This window comes from Neoarius graeffei, chromosome 12, assembly GCF_027579695.1.
Source record: "Neoarius graeffei isolate fNeoGra1 chromosome 12, fNeoGra1.pri, whole genome shotgun sequence".
In the NCBI taxonomy this organism is placed as follows: domain Eukaryota; kingdom Metazoa; phylum Chordata; class Actinopteri; order Siluriformes; family Ariidae; genus Neoarius; species Neoarius graeffei.
The window spans coordinates 37,536,869-37,558,763 of record NC_083580.1 but is presented as its reverse complement, the minus strand read 5'-3'; the positions used below and the strand labels follow the sequence as shown (position 1 = coordinate 37,558,763).

The following is a 21,895-nucleotide window of genomic DNA, read 5'->3' as shown; positions in this document are numbered from 1 at the left end:
TTTGAGCTTTGGAGTATTCGCTTCTTTATCTATTTAATCAATGAATTTGTCACATACATTAAATTACTAATGTAAAACATTAGTAGCCTATTTAAGCAATAGCTGTTTTCTCCACTGTTTTCCGACCTTTTGTGCTTAGTGAATGAGACACTTCATTACACTCCACTGACCAACATCCAATTCCGGACTTTTTTGAAAATGTAAAATATAGGCCTACGAGATGTTTTTTGGCACTTAATTCGCGTTGGTCCTTCACTATTAATTTTTGAGAATGACGAAGCACTAAATACTTTGGAATTATTTTCTCCTTACTATGAAGTTTGGCATCTTAAACAAGCGTCGGGAAATCTTGCAGCCCGACTCTGCAGCCTCCAATGTTTAAGCGAACTGCTGAAACCATAATGTTTAAAGATTAAATCGTAGGCTAATCAAACCAAAGAGAAACACAGCCTTTCCAGAACATTGTCTGCCGAAGCCTGTTTAACCTACAAAAGGCTTAATAGCATAGATCTTGCTGCTGCTTCAACAGGGCTGTTTAGATTTTTCACCTGATCGCCTTTCAATAGGCAAATATTATTATTATTATTATTACTACTACAATAGGCCTAGTATTAGTAGTAGGCAAGTAGTTGCCTAGTAGTAGGACAGCCAGATTGTTTCATCAGTGGAGCCGCCGTTAAAAGGAAACTGATGTGGAGTGCCGCGGCTCGCCTCGGGGTGAATCGCGTCCCGAGGCGCGGGGCTGGCCCGCCCTGGCAGCGCTGGTTCGTTGAGGAGAGGGCAGAGGTCGCTGGCTGCCAAGTTTGGAGAGGCTGGGACCTCCCCTGGCCGAGTTACGAGCGTGCAAAGTCGGGCTGGAGCCGCCGATAGAAATGAAACTCAAGCTGAGCACCGCGGCTCGCTGCCTACGACGAGCCTCCCCGGGACTAGACAGTAACGTAGGCTGTATTTATTTATTTAGGCCTATCTAGCGCAACAACTTATTCCTTTACATATACTCAAACATAGCACAAGAAAGGGTTCAACAACAGGCAATCACAGCAGCTTGGTGAAGTTCTAAATCACATTGGTGTCAGACCTATGGGCCTCCCCCCCCTTTTTTTCCCTCGGATCTGCATCACTCTCATTATTGACCTTTAGCGCTCCCAGTTGACAGAAATCCATCGTAGCGACGGACAACTTTAATTCATGAAAATAAAACAGTGGCATGAAGATATGAAGTTTATCTTCAAATGGTGACTGTATATATTCACAAGTGAGCAAAGCAATCAAGTGAAAATATTTACAACATGAGAAGATAAACTTCATGTCTTCATGCTACCATGTAATGTTCTGCATATTCTATATTCTTTTGTGGACACATCCACCAAAACAAACAAAAAAACCAAAATACATAAGTTACTCAAAAGAATTTGAATTTTGAACCGGTTCACTACATCATGGGCGCCGCCGGGGGGGAAAGGTTAGAACAATTCTAGGGGCCCAGCACTGCCATGGGGCCCTTTAAGGGGCTGATAATATGCTTTTAATGATTTTAATAAGACTCTTGAAATAACAACAATGCAATATTCCATCTGGTAAAATGAGCTAATTGAACAAGGTTGTCTATTTCTTGAGTTCTTCAACATATTGTCATTTAACCCTCCCCCTTTTGTGAAATGGTACGGTCGAGTTCTGGTAGAAGCGCGATGCATTAAATCTGTGTGCTGATCAGTGCAACGCTACTTGCTGCTGTGTCGCGGTGCAGCAGCCAGCCAGCCAGCAGTGGAGTGCGTACAGTCTATGATCGCTAAACATGAAGAGTGGCTGTCAAAAACGTAAAGAAAGGCAGCTGAGAGCTGAGAGGGACCGGAGAGGCAGGCAACTGGTCACTCAGTTTTTCCCAAAGAAAGGTAGCTATCGCTCACATGTGTGTTCAAAATATTAGTGAATGGCAAATGAACAGTATGAACGTGGTTGGATTAGCCTATCAAGAGAACACTTTTACAGTTTGTACAGTGACATTTTTTCCATTTTAATAATTGAACTGACTTGTGTGATAAACAAGATGAAATATGATGTTATGCTGGTGCTAATAACTAGTGCTAATAGCCAGTTTCATAACTAATGGGGTGCCCTAAATATGCACAGATTCAGCCTCAGGGGGACCTCCGCCCTACCAAACCACTGAACCCCCCTTTGGAGAAGGAGGTAAGCAGCAATACAACCCATAAATGCTTTAGGATTGAAGTTTTTAATGAGCGAGCGCCATATACAGTTTGCTAGATTAAAGTGTTGCTAATGTAACAGACGTTGCGTTGTGTTGTTCACCAGTCTTTTTATTCTGAAGAAATGAGACACAAATACACTGCTGAGGACGGGCTGCAAACGTCCAGTGGCATTGGCGCTTACATTTCCAAAACGAACTGAAGGAGGCCAGCGCCTCGTTCCCATAACTACCTGTGCTCTTAAAGGGCCAGCGCAGAATTTCCCCACCACTACACACAATGGCAAGTGGAAAAAAATAAACCCGTTACACTAATAACGGACACCAGTCAAGTGTTTGACATGGTTACGTGTGTGGAATGTTCACACATTCTAAACCATTGGTTTCAACCATTGGTTAATACATAAAATGTAATAACAAAGTCACAAACTCAAGGTCCATGGGCTATCAAAAGTCAAATAATGACAATAGTGCAATTGTGACGAGGGTGGGCAAAGTTGAGGGGCCCAAAATTCTAATCTTTCATGGGGCCCAAAATTTCTGGCAGCGCCCCTGCACCACGTTGACAACATGCATCAAGTCAGTGTGAAAACGCTGGGAGTGACGTCATCTGAGTGAAATATTGGAATTTATTATATATACAGGACACTTTTTCAATGGAATAAAAAATGTATTCTATTCCTTTCTAGTGGGTTTCATTCATTTGCTTTGATAGCATGCAATATTGTTTGCATATCGCTTATCCTATGTGTATTACATCACTCTACCCAATGGAGAATGAGCGTTGAATATGGTTTACGATATTGCATGATTGTCAAGACAACATGACATCACACGTCAGAGCTATTCAGTGAGAGCGTTTTCTGCTGCGCATGCAGAGAAGCATTTCTATGTTTGCCAGGAAAGAGAAAGATGCATTGAACACCCAAAAGGCAACCAAAACTTCATTAGGTATTATTCACGCATATTTACAAGCAGTGGCAAACCATTACTATTAGAGCTGGGACTTCAGTTCAGCCAATACTTAGCCAGACAACAAAAAAGCAACAGGGCAAAAGATTTCGCAAGGGACTTACTCTTGATAGAAGAGATTGAAGGGATGTGTATGTATAATAATAATAATAATCCATCCATCCTCTGTAGCCACTTATCCTGTTCTACAGGGTTGTAGGCAAGCTGGAGCCTATCCCAGCTGACTTTGGGCAAGAGGCAGGGTACACCCTGGACAAGTTGCCAGGTTATCACAGGACTGACACAGAGACAAACAACCATTCACTTTCATACCTACGGTCAATTTAGAACCTGCATGTCTTTGGACTGTGGGGGAAACCAGAGCACCTGGAGGAAACCCACACAGACACAGGGAGAACATACAAACTCCACACAGAAAGGCCCTCGCCGATCATTGGGGTCGAACCCAGGACCTGCTTGCTGTGAGGCAACAATGCTAACCACTACACCACCGTGCCACTTGTTGTTGTTATTATTATTATTATTATTATTATTAATAATAATAATAATAATAATAATAGTAGTAGTAGCAGCTGGCTTTTTTTCCTGTGCTACTTGCTCTCAATAGCACTGGCTTGACCACTTTATTCACATTCGCTAACACTACTGATGAATGCTACATCAGCTGGAAGGTTACTTCACTGCTGCACTGATGGCGCCGACTTGTAGTTAAGCTAGTGTTGGCCTTCAAGAAACCCTCTCAGTAGAAATCAAAACCTGATTGGTTAATTCATCTTCCTACTTCCTACATATACTACATACACTGTCAGAGCCTTGTGTCCTGGTGATGAAGTCCTAACCAGTGAGTGAGCCATCTTTAAATTCTTCTCAGAGTAGAGACAACAAACAAACAAAAAAATCTAACTTGGATAACTTTATTTTAATGCTTTCATGACAGTAACCCTTTAATTTCTGAAGCAAATCTGATAGAAAATGATGTCAAATTAGAATTAGAAGAGAATAATTATAATGAAATTATGAAAGAATGAAAGCAGTTAAAGAATGAAAGAAATTAAATATATTTGAAGTGCTGACATGTTGGGTCTTTCCTGAAGCTCCAGAATGCCTTGATGGTTCCTCTCTGTTTACAAGAGAAAAACATACCAACAGACATCGAAAAACTGGAAAAGCATATAATAATAATAATAATAATAATGGCTTTTTTGTGGTATATAAACTATATTCCATTCAGCTAGCATGATACTGAACTCATCATTGACTTGTTGTCAGTAAACCTGCTGATATCGTCCAAACTACAAACATGGACTCCTTGAACTACACTTCCCAGAACTCACAGCGCCCTCTGTCTCCTGACTATTAACCACAGCTGTCACTCATCACTCTAATTAGTCCCTCTGCTTATTTAAACCTCACTCTCACACCACTTCATTGTGAAGTATTGTTCTGCTATCCTCAGTTCATACCAAGCCTTGGGTCTTCTGACTGATTCTTGGTTTTCTGATCTTTGCTTCTCTCTTTCACATTTACTCTTTTTGTCTTTTCTCGTTTGCCCTGTTTGCTATTCACCCAACCATCACTAGTCCCTCGACTCTGATTCTCATCTCGTGTTTTGGCTCATTCACAGTTTGCTCTACGTTCCTCTTCTGCACATATGTCCATAAGTGCCTGCATTGTGACACTCCTTCAATATCATGCTAGCTGAATGGAATATATCTCAATGCCAGCCAATATTATTTAAATATGTTACTCAGATCCATGATGTATTTCAATTGAAAATGTGAATTTTTCAGCATGAGAAGATAATTTTCATGTCTTCAAGCTAATGTGTGATGTTCTTTTATTATACAGTCACATTCACAAACAAAGTACCCAAATTTATCAAAACAATTAATCGATTTCCTCGCGAGTGACATATATAGACATACTTGCTGTTGCGAAGTCGTCTGGATGAGTAGAACGGATTTGTTTACGATGACGTCACAACCACGACTGTGAGTGCTTCACGCCGGGTAGAAGTGTAACGAACTCAATGCGAGTTGTCAACAAATCCTATAACTTGGTTCATGAAACGTGCTTACAAAATATTTTCACTGTGAATATTTATTGTATAATGGTGGAGAGAGAGAGAGAGAGAGAGAGAATAGCCCTTAGGGCAGAGTCAATCCCGCCAGCAAAAATAGGGAAAAAAAGGAGCGATCTCACCTCTTCAGATGTTGGTTTAAGTCCGACAATACATTCCTCAAAAAGGGCGTAGAAGAACAAATTAATCCATCAACGTGTAGCATTCAATTTATTCCGGACCATTAAAGACGCCGCCTTCCATGTAGAATCATACGTCATCCTCGCCGCCATACTGGATGGGTCAAAGCGGAGAATAAAGATGCCTCATTCATGTGCTGCGTTTAACTGTACCAACAGGTTTACCGTCCAAACGAGATCACATGGGATTACCTTTCACAGGTGAGACTGGAAAAATACTTTTCATTGTATTTGGTCATTATAATGTAATTTTACGAACAGATTTTTCTGACTTTGTGGCTAATATGAAGTCTCGCGCATAATAGTTTATGCGCATGCATCCTTACTACTTCTATTGTTCTGGTGTCTCCGACGGGACCGTCTTACAACACCCCTAGAGGTGTGGCATGTGTATTGCATCGTTTTCAGCAAGCGTTGCATTGCCATATGGACCTGATATTTTACTGATCGTTGCCCATGTGGACGCGATATTTTTTTTAAATAACATCTTGTTGCCGTTGTCGTGTGGATGTAGCCTAAGACTGTAGACAGCCACTGCTCCCTGAATTTGGAGTATGTGACCATTAAATGCAGGCCCATATATCTTCCCAGAGAGTTTACTGTGATCATGATAATGGCTGTGTTAATTCCACTGGATCTTAATGCTAACTCAGCTCTTGGTCATTTACATAACACTAGCAGTCAAGAGTATGTATCCTAAGGCTGTTCGCATCATAGTGGGGGACTTCAACCATGCTGATTTAAAAGCAGTACTCCCTAAATTCCATCAGCACATCAAGTGTGCTACTAGGGGAGCAAATTCACTGGACAAGGTCTAGCATCAAACAGGGCTTCAGGGCTAAACCACTACCACACCTGGGCCAGTCTGACCACATGTCCTTGGCTCTTAATTCCGGCATATACCCCCCTCAGAAAAAGTGCTCTTGCTATATCTAAGACTGTGTTAAAAAGTGGCCCAAAGGTGCCTGTCATCAGCTGCAGAACTGCTTCAAAATAACAAACTAGAATATCTTTGAACATCAGGACCTGGAAGAGTACACAACTGTCCTGTGTTACATTAGGTACTGCATGGACACTGTTACTGTGGACAAGTGGACCTGGGTCTATCCCAACCAGAAGCACTGGATGATGAAAAAGGTCCAGTGCCTGCTCAGGGACAGAAACATTGCTTTCAAGTCTGGTGATGGGGCACAATACAGTGCTGCCAGAGCCAACCTGAAAAGAGGCATCAGAAAGGCCAAGGGTGCTTACAAGAGGAAGATTGAGGACTATTTCCACAGTAACAATCCAAGGCAGATGTGGCAGGGGGTCCAGCACATCACCAGCTACAAATCCAGCAATGCAACCTCTCAGCTGCTGACAGTGATGCTTCAATGGCAGACTTCTTTGCCCACTTTGAGGAGGAGCCACCAGAGGCAGCTACATTGCATCCACCAGTCCACAGCAGTCACATCTTCACAGTGGAGGAGCATGAGGTGAGTCACACACTGAGGGTGGTGAACCTGAGGAAAGCTGTGGGACCCAATGGCGTCTGTGGATGGGTGCTGCTGGACTGTGCAGATCAGCTGGCTGGGGTCTTCACCAAGATCTTCAACCAGTCCCTATCCCAGTCCACCATCCCATCCTGCCTGAGATCCTCTACCATAGTTCCACTGCCAAAAAAGACCACCATCAGCAGCCTGAATGACTACCATCCAGTGGCACTTACTCCCATCATTATGAAGTACTTTTAAGAAGCTGGTGTGGACTCACATCATCGCAAGCTTCCCACCCATGTTAGACACACACCAGTATGCTTACAGAGCTAACAGGTCTACAGAAGACACCATAGCCACAACTCTCCACACTGCCTTCACTCACCTAGAGCAGCAGGGGGGCTACGCTAGGCTGCTCTTTGTGGACTCTAGCTTTTCAACACCATCCTCCCTCACAGACTGGTGTCCAAACTGACAGACCTGGGACTGTTTCACTCCATCCGCCTCTGGATTAAGGACTTCCTGTCTGATTGCTTCCAAAGGGTGAGAGTAGGCCCCACATCTCCTCAGCCTCAGCTGAGCTCCCTACTCTTCACTTACGACTGCACGCTCACCCACTCCAGTAATGGCATCATCAAATTTGCAGATGACACCACTGTAGTGGGGCTCATCTCTGGGGGGAATGAGTCTGCATATTGGGACAAGGTGGAGCAGCTGTATGGGTGGTGCAGAGACAACAACCTGGTCCTCAACACCACCAAAACCAAGTAGCTGTTCAGAGACTTCATGCAAAAGATAATGGATGTTCAGCCTATTCTCATCAATGGGGAATGTGTGGAGAGGGTCTTCGACAGGGGCGGAGCTAAGGGGTGGCCAGGGGGGGCGTGGCCACCCCAGGGCACGCCTTGGCCCCACCCTGGCCACCCCAGGCCCAGACAATAAAATTTATAAAACCGGTATGTCCCACGGAATGTTAGTTCCGCCCGCTGGATTTTTGTTCCACCTATTTGGTTTCTGCGGGGATGCATATTTCCATAGCACATAAACATTTCGCGTGTTCAAGCAGCAAGTGGTATCAGATAGTCATGCTCTAGTCCGACAACACAACAACCTACGAGAACGTGCAATTAATTTGGGATGTAAGTTATTCATCTATTATACTCTCCAAGTTCTCACTTTGTAGACATACAGTTACAATTCTGTCCTCAGACAACTCAGAGTTTCCAGAAATCTCAACTTTGCCCGGGGTTTTCGAAAGTATCCGTTTTCAGTGACTGAAACCTTCGTTTACATGTAAATGCAACCGTATAGATAAATATGCGTCTTTATAGATATCTGGCTACAGTGGGGCAAAAAAGTATTTAGTCAGCCACCAATTGTGCAAGTTCTCCCACTTAAAAAGATGAGAGGCCTGTAATTTTCATCATAGGTACACTTCAACTATGAGAGACAGAATGGGGGGAAATAATCCAGGAAATCACATTGTAGGATTTTTAATGAATTAATTGGTAAATTCCTCGGTAAAATAAGTATTTGGTCACCTACAAACAAGCAAGATTTCTGGCTCTCACAGACATGTAACTACTTCTTTAAGAGGCTCCTCTGTCCTCCACTCATTACCTGTATTAATGGCACCTGTTTGAACTCGTTATCAGTATAAAAGACACCTGTCCACAACCTCAAACAGTCACACTCCAAGCTCCACTATGGCCAAGACCAAAGAGCTGTCAAAGGACACCAGAAACAAAATTGTAGACCTGCACCAGGCTGGGAAGACTGAATCTGCAATAGGTTAGCAACTTGGTGTGAAGAAATCAACTGTGGGAGCAATTATTAGAAAATGGAAGACATACAAGACCACTGATAATCTTCCTCGACCTGGGGCTCCATGCAAGATCTCACCCTGTGGGGTCAAAATGATCACAAGAACGGTGAGCAAAAATCCCAGAACCACACGGGGGGACCTAGTGAATGACCTGCAGAGAGTTGGGACCAAAGTAACAAAGGCTACCATCAGTAACACACTACGCTGCCAGGGACTCAAATCCTGCAGTGCCAGACGTGTCCCCCTGCTTCAGCCAGTACATGTCCAGGCCTGTCTGAAGTTTGCTAGAGAGCATTTGGATGATCCAGAAGAGGATTGGGAGAATGTCATATGGTCAGATGAAACCAAAATAGAACTTTTTGGTAAAAACTCAACTTGTTGTGTTTGGAGGAGAAAGAATGCTGAGTTGCATCCAAAGAACACCACACCTACTGTGAAGCATGGGGGTGGAAACATCATGCTTTGGGGCTGTTTTTCTGCAAAGGGACCAGGATGACTGATCCGTGTAAAGGAAAGAATGAATGGGGCCATGTATCATGAGATTTTGAGTGAAAACCTCCTTCCATCAGCAAGGGCATTGAAGATGAAATGTGGCTGGGTCTTTCAGCATGACAGTGATCCTAAACACACCGCCCGGGCAATGAAGGAGTGGCTTCGTAAGAAGCATTTCAAGGTCCTGGAGTGGCCTAGCCAGTCTCCAGATCTCAACCCCATAGAAAATCTTTGGAGGGAGTTGAAAGTCCGTGTTGCCCAGCGACAGCCCCAAAACATCACTGCTCTAGAGGAGATCTGCATGGAGGAATGGGCCAAAATACCAGCAACAGTGTGTGAAAACCTTGTGAAGACTTACAGAAAACGTTTGACCTCTGTCATTGCCAAAAAAGGGTATATAACAAAGTATTGAGATGAACTTTTGTTATTGACCAAATACTTATTTTCCACCATAATTTGCAAATAAATTCTTTAAAAATCAGACAATGTGATTTTCTGGATTTTTTTTTTCTCATTTTGTCTCTCATAGTTGAGGTATACCTATGATGAAAATTACAGGCCTCTCTCATCTTTTTAAGTGGGAGAACTTGCACAATTGGTGACTGACTAAATACTTTTTTGCCCCGCTGTACAGTGGGATTTGTGCTGTGTGCACACATGAATAGAAAGCAAAACATCGGTGGTTTTCGATTGTACGACTCAAAAGAGAAAATTACGTCGACAAGTTAGCTGTCTGTGAATCACTTTGCTCACTCTAACCGCAGAATACAACTTTTAAAGTTAATGTTTGTCTGTTACATGAAAATATAGAGATGTTGTGTGTTACTGGTGGGAGTACACATTGATTGATTGATTGATTAATAATTGTCACACTCCTACATACAGAACACTCATGCATTCTCTCAACACACTCTCCCCCTACCCCTCTCATGCATCACATTTCTATATTTACATGTAACACACTCACTCATACACAACACTTATGCACTCTCTTAACACACTATCACACACACGCACACAATTTGTGCACTATATTTCTATATTTACATGTAACATTCATACACTCTCAACACAGACACACAACTCATGCACTCTTAACTCTCTCTCTCTCTCTCATATATATGAACACATACTTCACTCTCTTAACACACACTGTCTTTCTCACTCACTATAAGATACAACTCATGCACTCTCACTCACTCACTCACTCACTCACACACACACACACACACACACACACACACACACACCACTCATGCATGATGCACTACATTTCTATATTTACATGTAACACACTCACTGGTATACACAACACTCGTGCACTCTGAACACACACACCACTCATGCACTCTGAACACACACTCACCCACACACCACCCACTACATTTCTATATTCACATATAACACACACAACACTCATGCACTCTCTCTCTCACACACAACTTATGCACTTCATTTTTGTATTTACATGTAACATATCTTCTCCCTCTCTCTCTCTCTCTCTCACACACACACACACACACACACACACACACACACACACACACACACACACACACAGAATTCGTATACTACAGCTCATCTATATCTACATGCAGTGCACATACTTTCCCCCTCCTCTCTCTCTCACGCACACACACACACACACACACACACACCACTCATGCACTACACCTCACCTATGTCATGTTACATCAGTGTAACACTTTCACTCGTGCGCGTGCACACAAACACATTTTGTAACTCAACGCATTTAGTTTGTACAGTACTTACAATGGACAATATCACAACATGTTGTAAGTGTTTACATATGTTGTATGTATGAGTTAAATATACAAGTATTTTCCTTTTCCTGAGCAAAGCACCCTTTATTCAAGCCTGACTAATATCCTTACTACTTCCCAGGTGATCTTTTAGTTTTTACTTTTGCATTTTAGTAGTGATCGTTTAAAATCCTGATGCTTAACTAGAGTAAACAAGTTGGATGGTTTCTTTGTTTTGCAGATGCTTTATGTTACATAAATAAATTAATACATTAATTTCTGACCTCTTGGCTCACATGGGTTTTGTTCATGAGTTAGGCACCAGATATGCCACCAGATAAATCAGAATACAGGAAATCAAATCTAGCTAATTCAAAATTTCCCAGGGGAGGACCCCTGGAACCCCCCCCCCCCCCCCTTTATTTAGTCACAGCATGGCCACCCCTTGTATATCCTTGGCCCCCCCTTTGGCCACCCCATGTAAAAAATCCTGGCTACGCCACTGGTCTTCGACTTCCAGTTCTTGGGGATGCACATAAAGGAGGACCTGACCTGGAGTGCTAACACCACACAAGTGATAAAAAAAAGGCATAGCAGAGACTTTACTTCCTGAGGATCCTAAGGAAGAACCACCTCACTCAAAAATTGCTTGCGTGCTTCTACCAAAAACATTATACTTACAAACTGCATCAGTGTGTGGTTTGCTAGCTGCACAGCAGCAGAGAGGAGAGCACTCCAGAGGGTCACCACCATAACCCAGAAGATTATTGGATGCCCTATCCCTTCCCTGGAAGGGCTTTACAGTTCCTGCTGCCTCAAAAGAGCCCAAGGTATATTAAAAGATCCATCCCACCCTGGACATTTTCTGTTTGAACTGCTGCCCTCGGGCAGATGGTTCAGGTCAAATAAGACACAGACAAATAGACTGAAAAACAGCTTGTACCCAACAGCCATAACTGCACTAAACACTGCTTGTTTTAAAGGGACTGTGCAATTAAAAAACAGCAGAGTGTGAATGCCTTGTATTAGAGTTTTATATATATACACACATACAGTGGTGCTTGAAAGTTTGTGAACCCTTTAGAATTTTCTATATTTCTGCATAAATATGACCTAAAACATCATCAGATTTTCACACAAGTCCTAAAAGTAGATAAACAGAACCCAGTTAAACAAATGAGACAAAAATATTATACTTGGTCATTTATTTATTGAGGAAAATGATCCGATATTACATATCTGTGAGTGGCAAAAGTATGTGAACCTCTAAGATTAGCAACAATTTGAAGGTGAAATTAGAGTCAGGTGTTTTCAATCAATGGGATGACAATCAGGTGTGAGTGGGCACCCTGTTTTATTTAAAGAACAGAGATCTATCAAAGTCTGATCTTCACAACACATGTTTGTGGAAGTGTATCATGGCACGAACAAAGGAGATTTCTGAGGACCTCAGAAAAAGCATTGTTGATGCTCATCAGGCTGGAAAAGGTTACAAAACCATCTCTAAAGAGTTTGGACTCCACCAATCCACAGTCAGACAGATTGTGTACAAATAGAGGAAATTCAAGTCCATTGTTACCCTCCCCAGGAGTGGTCGACCAACAAAGATCACTCCAAGAGTAAGGTGTGTAATAGTCGGCGAGGTCACAAAGGACCCCGGGGTAACTTCTAAGCAACTGAAGGCCTCTCTCATATTGACTAATGTTCATGTTCATGAGTCCACCACCAGGACAACACTGAACAACAATGGTGTGCATGACAGAGTTGCAAGGAGAAAGCCACTGCTCTCCAAAAAGAACATTGCTGCTCATCTGCAGTTTGCTAAAGAGCACGTGGACAAGCCAGAAGGCTATTGGAACAATGTTTTGTGGACGGAGGAGACCAAAATAGAACTTTTGGTTTAAATGAGAAGCGTTATGTTTGGAGAAAGGAAAACACTGCATTCCAGCATAAGAACCTTATCCCATCTGTGAAACATGGTGGTGGTAGTATCATGGTTTGGGCCTGTTTTGCTGCATCTGGGCCAGGACGGCTTGCCATCATTGATGGAACAATGAATTCTGAATTATACCAGTGAATTCTAAAGGAAAATGTCAGGACATCTGTCCATGAACTGAATCTCAAGAGAAGATGGGTCATGCAGCAAGACAACGACCCTAAGCACACAAGTCGTTCTACCAAAGAATGGTTAAAGAAGAATAAAGTTAATGTTTTGGAATGGCCAAGTCAAAGCCCTGACCTTAATCCAATGGAAATGTTGTGGAAGGACCTGAAGCGATCAGTTCATATGAGGAAACCCACCAACATCCCAGAGTTGAAGCTGTTCTGTATGGAGGAATGGGCTAAAATTCCTTCAAGCCGGTGTGCAGGACTGATCAACAGTTACCGCAAACGTTTAGTTGCAGTTATTGCTGCACAAGGGGGTCACACCAGATACTGAATGCAAAGGTTCACATACTTTTGCCCCTCACAGATATGTAATATTGGATCATTTTCCTAAATTAATAAATGACCAAGTATAATATTTTTGTCTCATTTGTTTAACTGGGTTCTGTTTATCTACTTTTAGGACTTGTGTGAAAATCTGATGATGTTTTAGGTCATATTTATGCAGAAATATAGAAAATTCTAAAGGGTTCACAAACTTTCAAGCACCACTGTGTGTGTGTGTGTATATATATATATATATATATATATATATATATATATATATATATATATATATATTTTTTTTTTTTTTTTAATAAGCAGATGTTGGACTGGTAGGATTGCATTCAATTTTGTTGTACTGCGTGAATGTGCAATGACAAAGACATACTTATATTCTACATTGTATTTTGTTACCTTGGTTAATTGTGGTGTTAAGTTAGTGGATGCCAGGGGAAGCGATGGCCTAATGGTTAGAGAATCAGCTTTGGGATCAAAAGGTTGCTGGTTTGGTTTGCTAGACCAGCAGAAGTGCTCAAGTGCTTTTGAGCAATGCACCTAACCCCCAACTGCTCCCCAGGCTGCTCTGGGTAAATGAGTACACCCCCTTTGAAAAGTAACATTTTAAACAATATCTCAATGAACACAATTTCCAAAATGTTGAAAAGACAAAATTTAATATAACATCTGTTTAACTTATAACATGAAAGTAAGGTTAATAATATAACTTAGATTACACATTTTTCAGTTTTACTCCAAATTAGGGTGGTGCAAAAATGAGAACACCCCACAACAAAAACTACTACATCTAGTGCTTTGTATGGCTTCCATGATTTTTAATGACAGCACCAAGTCTTCTAGGCATGGAATGAACAAGTTGGTGACATTTTGCAATGTCAATCTTTTTCCATTCTTCAACAATGACCTCTTTTAGTGACTGGATGCTGGCTGGAGAGTGATGCTCAACTTGTCTCTTCAGAATTCCCCAAAGAAAATAATTTCTTTACACCACAAAGATGAAGGCTACAAGATGATCAGCAAAGCTTTACTTATCAGTCAGAATACTGTAGCAAAAGTGGTACAAAAATTTAAGAAAGATGGAACTGCAACTATCTCACAGAGATGTCCAGGTCGTCCACGGAAGTTAACACTTCGACAGGAGCGTCTTCTGATGAGAAGGGTTGAAGAAGATTGGTATGCAAGTTCACTGCAGTTATCTAAAGAAGTAGAAAGCCAAACTGGGGTGACTATTTCCCGTGACACAATATGGCGTACGCTGCAGAGGAATGGCATGCATGGATGCCGTCCATGAAAGAAGCCTCTCCCAAAGCCCAGGCACAAAAAAGCCCACCTAGATTTTGCCAGGGCCCATGCTGACAAAGATGAAGACTACTGGGACTCTATACTCTGGACTGATGAGACCAAGATGAATGTTTTTGGAACTGATGGCTTCAAAACTGTATGACGTCGCAAAGGTGAGGAATACAAAGAAAAATGCATGGTGCCTATAGTGAAACATGGTGGTGGCAGTGTCCTTATGTGGGGCTGCATGAGTGCTGCTGGTGTCAGGGAGCTGCATTTCATTGATGGCATCATGAATTCACAGATGTATTGCTCTATACTGAAAGAGAAGATGCTACCATCACTCCGTGCCCTTGGTCGTTGTGCACTTTTCCAACATGATAATGATACTAAACACACATCTAAGGCCACTGTTGGATTTCTGAAGAAGAACAGGGTGAAAGTGATTCAGTGGCCAAGTATTTCTCCTGATCTGAACCCAATCGAACACCTATGGGGAATTCTGAAGAGACAAGTAGAGCATCACTCTCCATCCAGCATCCAGTCACTAAAAGAGGTCATTGTTGAAGAATGGAAAAAGATTGATATTGCAAAATGTCGCCAACTTGTTCATTCCATGCCTAGAAGACTTGGTGCTGTCATTAAAAATCATGGAGGCCATACAAAGTACTAGATGTAGTAGTTTTTGTTGTGGGGTGTACTCATTTTTGCACCACCCTAATTTGAGTAAAACTGAAAAATGTGTAATCTAAGTTTATATTATTAACCTTACTTTCATGTTATAAGTTAAACAGATGTTATATTAAACTTTGTCTTTTCAACATTTTGGAAATTGTGTTCATTGAGATATTGTTTAAAATGTGTACTCATAAAGGGGGTGTACTCATTTACGCTGAGCACTGTATGTTGTACGCCACTCTGGAGAAGATCATCTGCTAAAGGCCTGTGTAAAGATTGACCAGAGGTGGGTAGTAATGCATTACTTTTACTCCGTAACATGTATTTCAGTAACTTTTTTTTTATTGTACTTATAGGAATAGTGTTAATGCATAATACTTTTCACTCTTTATGATTTAAAAATGTGCTTATACTCCATTACATTAGATTACACACTTCTCACTACTTTTATTTAATTTACAACCCCAAATCAAAAAAAGGGATGGCATGTTGAAATTGAAATTAAAACTGAAAACAATGATTTGTCACTAATCTTTGACCTGCAGTGCACTCAAAACAATACAACAGCACATTATTTGATCTTTTAACGCATGAATTTTATTGTTTTCTTTATTTTGAATAAAAGAAACAAACACTTTCAGTTTGATTCTTGCAACACATTGTCAGAGACAAAGGTTGAAGGTGGATGTAAGTGCAGGAAGATGTTTATACAGGTGTGCAAACAGATTACAAAAATGTGAAGCAAGGTCAGAGTCACAAACTGAAACAAAAACCGAAAAGAGTTCCCAGAACAAATGAAACTGAAAGCAAAGTCATTAAGCAGACTCGTAGTCTAGAGTAACAAACATAGCTAAAAACAAATGTGAGATGTACTGACTAACATGACAATAATATTTGCACTGTCCTTGTGTTGCCAGTGTCCTTATATGAGCATGCTGATTGCACTCAAAGCAGCAACAGATGAATCCAATGCTGATTGGTCTAAGGGTGCACACAACATGCTCCATGCATGTGAATGATAGTGGCCACCTGTGTTATGCCAGGCTTGCATGCATAAAGATGTGACAGAACCCCCCAAAGAGCTAAAATCCTCCATGGGCTGCCCTGGGGTTAAGGACCTGGCATGGGAAGACATCCCCTCAGAGCTCCACTCAGGCTCTGGGCAAACATGGCACCAGAACCTGGGCTTAGGTGGAGGCTTGGGTTCTGATTGAGCCTTAAACAAAGGTATGAAGATGGTCAGGTGCTCAGGCATAGACATAGGCTTGGGGATGTACTTAGACATGGGCGTGGACTCAGCCATAGATTCAGGCATGGTCATGGGCTCGGGTATAGACTTGGACTTTGGGATAGACTCAGCCATGGACTTGAGTTCAGACATAGGCCTGGATAAGGGCTCAGGCCTAGACATAAATGAGGGCTCCGAACTAGATGTACATGAGGACTCTGGGCTAGACATGGATTCAGATTTGGACCTGGGCTCGGTACTAGACAAGAACTTGGACATGGGCTCCAGATGAGACTTGGTCTTGAATTCAGGCATAAACCTGGGCTTAAGCATGGGCATGGACTCAGGCACCAGCATGGACATGGATTTGAACATGGTCATAAACTCCGGTGTTGGCATAGGCATGGACTCGGGGATGAATCTGGGCTTGAGCATGGGCGTAAATTTGAACATGAGCATGGACTCAGGCATGGATCTGGGCTTGAACACGGTGTGAGAAGGTAGCTCTGCCCTTCTCACGAGTGTAGTGTTTTTTATAGATTTTATGGTGTTTATATTTGAATTATGGACATTTGTGGACTTTTTCCTTTTTGATTAACTGTGTGTATCACGGTAGCACCGCGAGACAAGGAGGGGCTACGAGAGACACTGAGCGCCTGCACGCATGCATACACACACACACTACACACATGCTACCCACATACACACAGCTTTTAAAGTTTGCCTACACTATTTGCAGCATGAAAGTTGTCTCCAGTTGACCTACAGCCCTCAGGTTTGTGTTCCCAAACTCATTGTTCATTATGTTGTGTTATCCCTGTCATTAAAAATAATTAGCGCTTGTCGCGCTAATAAACAAACCAGCTATAACACATATCTCTGTGCCAAGTATTTAGTCTAACATCTTTGGCATTAGGGTGAGGTACCCACTCTCATGCAACACTTTACACCCATATAGCTGTTTAAATCTCTGATTCATTCATGTGCACAAATGCCATACTCGCCTCATGTTTCCTCCATGTCACCATAGCTGTACTGCCAAACGGAAGCGTGCGCCGTATTGGTAGTATTTCTTCAATCATTGTGACTTTGGGTAAGGGGTGGGGGGGAAATGTTTGTGAAGGGGGTGTGAAAGTGCATGTTGTGTTTTTGTATTTTTTATTTTTGGTGTGTTAAAATATGTATCACGTTTGTAAATAGTGTTTATAATGTGTGTGGTTTGTGTTTGGGTTATATGGTATTGTTTTGTATGTGTTAGATTTTGTTTAACTGAGTGTATTTACCTGTTAGTTAGAGTGATATGGGCCAATCATCCTATTACTCAATGATTGGTCCAATTTTGAGGGAATGGATGGGTGTATTTAAACTCCGCTCATTTTGCAGTTGGGGTGTGTGTAGGGAAGAGCTGTTTACCAGAGAGAGCTGTGTAGTCTTGTCACTAAGTGATTTTGAAGCCTAGTATTTTGATTTTGTGTTTAGTATTTTTGTATTGTTATTTTAAATACTTCCTGAGCTTTATTATTTTTGGACATTTTGGTTTGCTGGTGGAAAGTGCATTTATAAATAAACAAACATCTATTTTTGCAACTTTGGACACCTTGTTTTACTCCTTGTACCCCTGACTTCCAACCGTATCGGCATCCTGCGAGTGAGGTGGCCACTTGGTCCCTCACATTTGGTGTCCTGAAGTGGTTTCAAATGCCAAGAGACACTAGAGTCAGAGGGGAAGCGGTATTTGACAAGGCAAGAGATGGCCTACCGCCGACTGATTAGAGATGACCTGGACAAGGATGCAGATCCAGCAGAGGACCATGAGGACACTGGAGCCATGGATCCAGGTGGGAGTCATATGCAGGAGTCAGAGCTGGCTGCTCTGCAATGGCTCCTGGAGCGGTCATTGCAGAACCAGGAAAGGGAGGCCTTCAAACAAGAGCAGCGCTGGAGGGGCATCCAGGTCCAGCTGAACCAGCTCTGCGATGACTTGGAAGCAGAGAAGTGGACACCACCATCACCACCGGCGGCGGCAGCAGCACCACCACCACCACCGGCGGCGGCAGCAGCACCATCACCACCACCGGCGGCGGCAGCAGCACCATCACCACCACCGGCGGCGGCAGCAGCACCATCACCACCACCGGCGGCGGCAGCAGCAGTAGCAGCAGCACCAGTACTACCATCAGCAGCAGCGGTGGCAATACCACCATCAGGGACAGCAGTAGCGGCAGCACTGTCAGCGTCAGTGACACTACCACTCCAGTTATCCGGGGGAGTGGCATCGGCAACAGCAGTACCCGAGTGGTCCAGGCGTGCCATCCCTAAACTGGAGGAAGGGGAGGATATTGAGCAATATCTTACTACATTTGAGCGGCTAGCATGGGCGTACCGTTGGCCAAGAGACGCATGGGTGGTGATTCTGGTCCCCCACCTTACAGGGAAAGCCAGGGCGGCATATGTGGCAATGGACCCTGACTGCGCCATGAATTATGATCGGGTGAGAGAAGCCATCCTGCAAAAATATGAAATTAATGAGGAAACATACCGACACCTGTTCCGAGAGCCTGACATAAAGCCCGGTGAGACACCTAGAGAGCTCTACAACCGACTGAAAGATCTGTTCTATAAATGAATTAGACCGGCGATTAAGTCGGTTGAAGAAATCTGTGAGGAGATGATATTAGAACAGTATCTGTGCACCTTGGCCCCGGATATCAGAGTGTGGATCAAGGAACGTCACCCAAAGAGTGGCCAGAGGGCGGCGGAACTGGTTGAGGACTGTGTTGCAGCTCGGCAGAGACACACCAGCTTTCGCCTGAACCATGACAGCAGACCAGTGGCCAGAGGTAGGTCTGATGGTTTTGGTCAGGGTGGTGGTCATCAGCCTAGCAGTCGCCCTAGAGACGGTACTCTCCCCATAAGGCCTAGTTATCCCATAGGTCCCAGAGCACCCACTCAGAGTTACCCCGTTGGTCCCAGAGCATCCACCTTGATAGTGTGTCATCAGTGTAATAAGGGGGGACACATTATGCGTGACTGTCCAGCTCGAAAACCTAAAGGAGCTAGTTATAGCTGTCTTCCGGGTCCAGAGGGAGAAACAGTGGGGGTCCTGGGGAGGTTGCAGACAGTGCAGGTTTTGGTTAATGGGAAGGAGGCCATGGCAGTGTTGGACACGGGGAGCAATCAGACACTAGTACAGCCACATCTGGTACAGAGGCGAAACCTGTTACCTGGTAGTAAGGTTTCTATTGTTTGTGTTAATGGAGATACCCATAATTACCCAGCAGCAGAGGTGTACCTTGAAGTTAATGGTCAGATTTATCAGTTGACAGTTGGGGTGGTAGAAAGGTTGTCACCCAGTGTTAATTGGTCAGGATGTGTTAGTGTTGCCAGAGCTCATACAGTCCAGTAGAGTGGTTAACATGGTAATAACCAGGTCCTGGAAAGTTACAGAAAGTGCAGAGCAAGATGGTGCTAACACATTACATGAGCTACCTTTTGCTAGCAGTGATGTGGAGTGTGTTAGTAGGGGTAGACTCAGAAAGTCCAGGCAACAGAGACGGCAGGATAGGCTAGAGGGCACTGTTAAAAGAATCAAAGAAATGCAGGTCACTCAGCCAGATGAAGACTGGGAGGAATTGATAATTGACATTAAACAGTTGCAGCGGGAGAATGGGTCACTTAAGAAGGCTTTTGAGAAAGTCATTGAGGAAGATGGGGTCAAGACAGGGGTTCCACCTACTTTAGCTGGGGAGGGGTATGTCCTAAGAGGGGGAATACTCTACCATCAGCCAGAGGGGGGCAGAGAAGAGCAGCTGGTAGTACCCACACAGCTACGTAGCAAGGTGTTAGCCATGGGGCACAGCATTCCCTGGGCGGGGCACAGCATTCCCTGGGCGGGTCACCTTGGTCTCCAGAAAACATACGCTCATATTGTAGCAAGATTTTTCTGGCCAGGGATGTATAAAGAAGTGCAGGAGTTTTGCCAAGCTTGCTCAGTGTGTCAGGTCACCAGTAAGCACAAAGCTAGCCCTTACCCCCTTCATCCACTTCCTTGTATTAATATACCGTTCACAAGCATAGCCGTGGACATTGTAGGCCCACTAGAACGAACACAGACTGGTTTTAAATATATTTTAGTGGTGTGTGACTATGCAACCAGATACCCTGAGGCATTCCCACTTCGCAAGATATCTGCAAGATCCATTGCACAGGTGTGGCAGCGGGGGCGTGGTCAAGCGCCGCTCTGTGACAGGAGGGCGGAGTCAGGGAAGGTAAGTGGCAGAATCGCGACACCTGAGGGTAATTAACCTGTGTTTTGTGTGTGTTTTCCCCAGTAAACCGCGCCCTACTTAAGGAGGGAAAGGGAGAGCGGAAAGGAGCTTTTCCCCCAGCAGAGACGACAGTGTGTGTGCGTGTGTGTCTCTGACTGTTCGTTTATATTGTGAGACTGAAAAGTTCGGCAATAAAGCCTTCTGTGAACCTTGATCTCTGTCCTGCCATCCTCTATGCTCCACCCACACGCTATTTGCGCTACAGTGGTGCCGAAACCCGGGAAGGTGGAGCATCAGTCCTGCAGCCCCATGAAATCCTCCCCGTTCGCGGACTTGGTCCACGCCCTCGCCACGGCTCAGCAGAGCCAGCACCAGGCACTCGTCACGCTCCGGAAGGAGCAGGAGCGCCGCTTCGAAGCCCTGGTGCTGGCTCAACAGGAAGATCGAGAGGCGTTCCGGCGTCTCCTCGCGTCAGCGGGGTCCACCAGCGCCCCGGCCGCGGGCCCGTCTCCCCTCACCTTAACGCAGGACGACCCCGAGGCTTTCATCACGTTGTTCGAGTAGGTCGCCGAAGCCTCGGGGTGGCCGATGGAGCAGCGCGCCTCCTCCCCCTCCTGACGGGAGAGGCGCAGCTGGCCTACGCCGACCTTCGCCGGGCTGTCCTCCAGCGCGTGGGGTGCACGCCGGAGCAGCAGCGCCAGCGCTTCCGCGCGCTGCGGATGGAGGAAGTCGGCAGCCCGTTCGCGTTCGGCCAGCAGCTCCGGGACGCCTGCTGGCGGTGGCTGAGGGCCGAAGATCGCGACGCCGAGGGAATCATCGACCAGGTGGCGCTGGAACAGTTCATCGCCCGCTTACCAGCCGGAACCGCTGAGTGGGTCCAGTGCCACCGCCCGGCGTCGCTGGATCAGGCCGTAGGACTGGCGGAGGATCATCTGGCAGCTGTTCCGGCGGCAGGACAACCAACGACATTGTCTTCTCTCTCCTCTCCTCTTTCTCCCCC

General features: G+C 44.1%; 1 protein-coding gene across 19 annotated transcripts in view; it reads right to left on the bottom strand.

The window, feature by feature from the left end:
* Positions 1-21,895, bottom strand: part of rapgef6 (Rap guanine nucleotide exchange factor (GEF) 6) — a 721,150-nt gene that overhangs the window by 112,868 nt on the left and 586,387 nt on the right. The window contains exon 23 of one of the 19 annotated variants that reach the window (XM_060935843.1): positions 5,449-5,531. The exons of the other annotated variants lie outside the window; for them this stretch is intronic. Coding sequence (XP_060791826.1) covers positions 5,515-5,531 — 17 coding nt within the window. The 3' untranslated portion in view covers positions 5,449-5,514. Of the gene's footprint in view, positions 1-5,448; positions 5,532-21,895 lie in introns of those variants that run through there. 19 annotated transcript variants of the gene reach the window in all.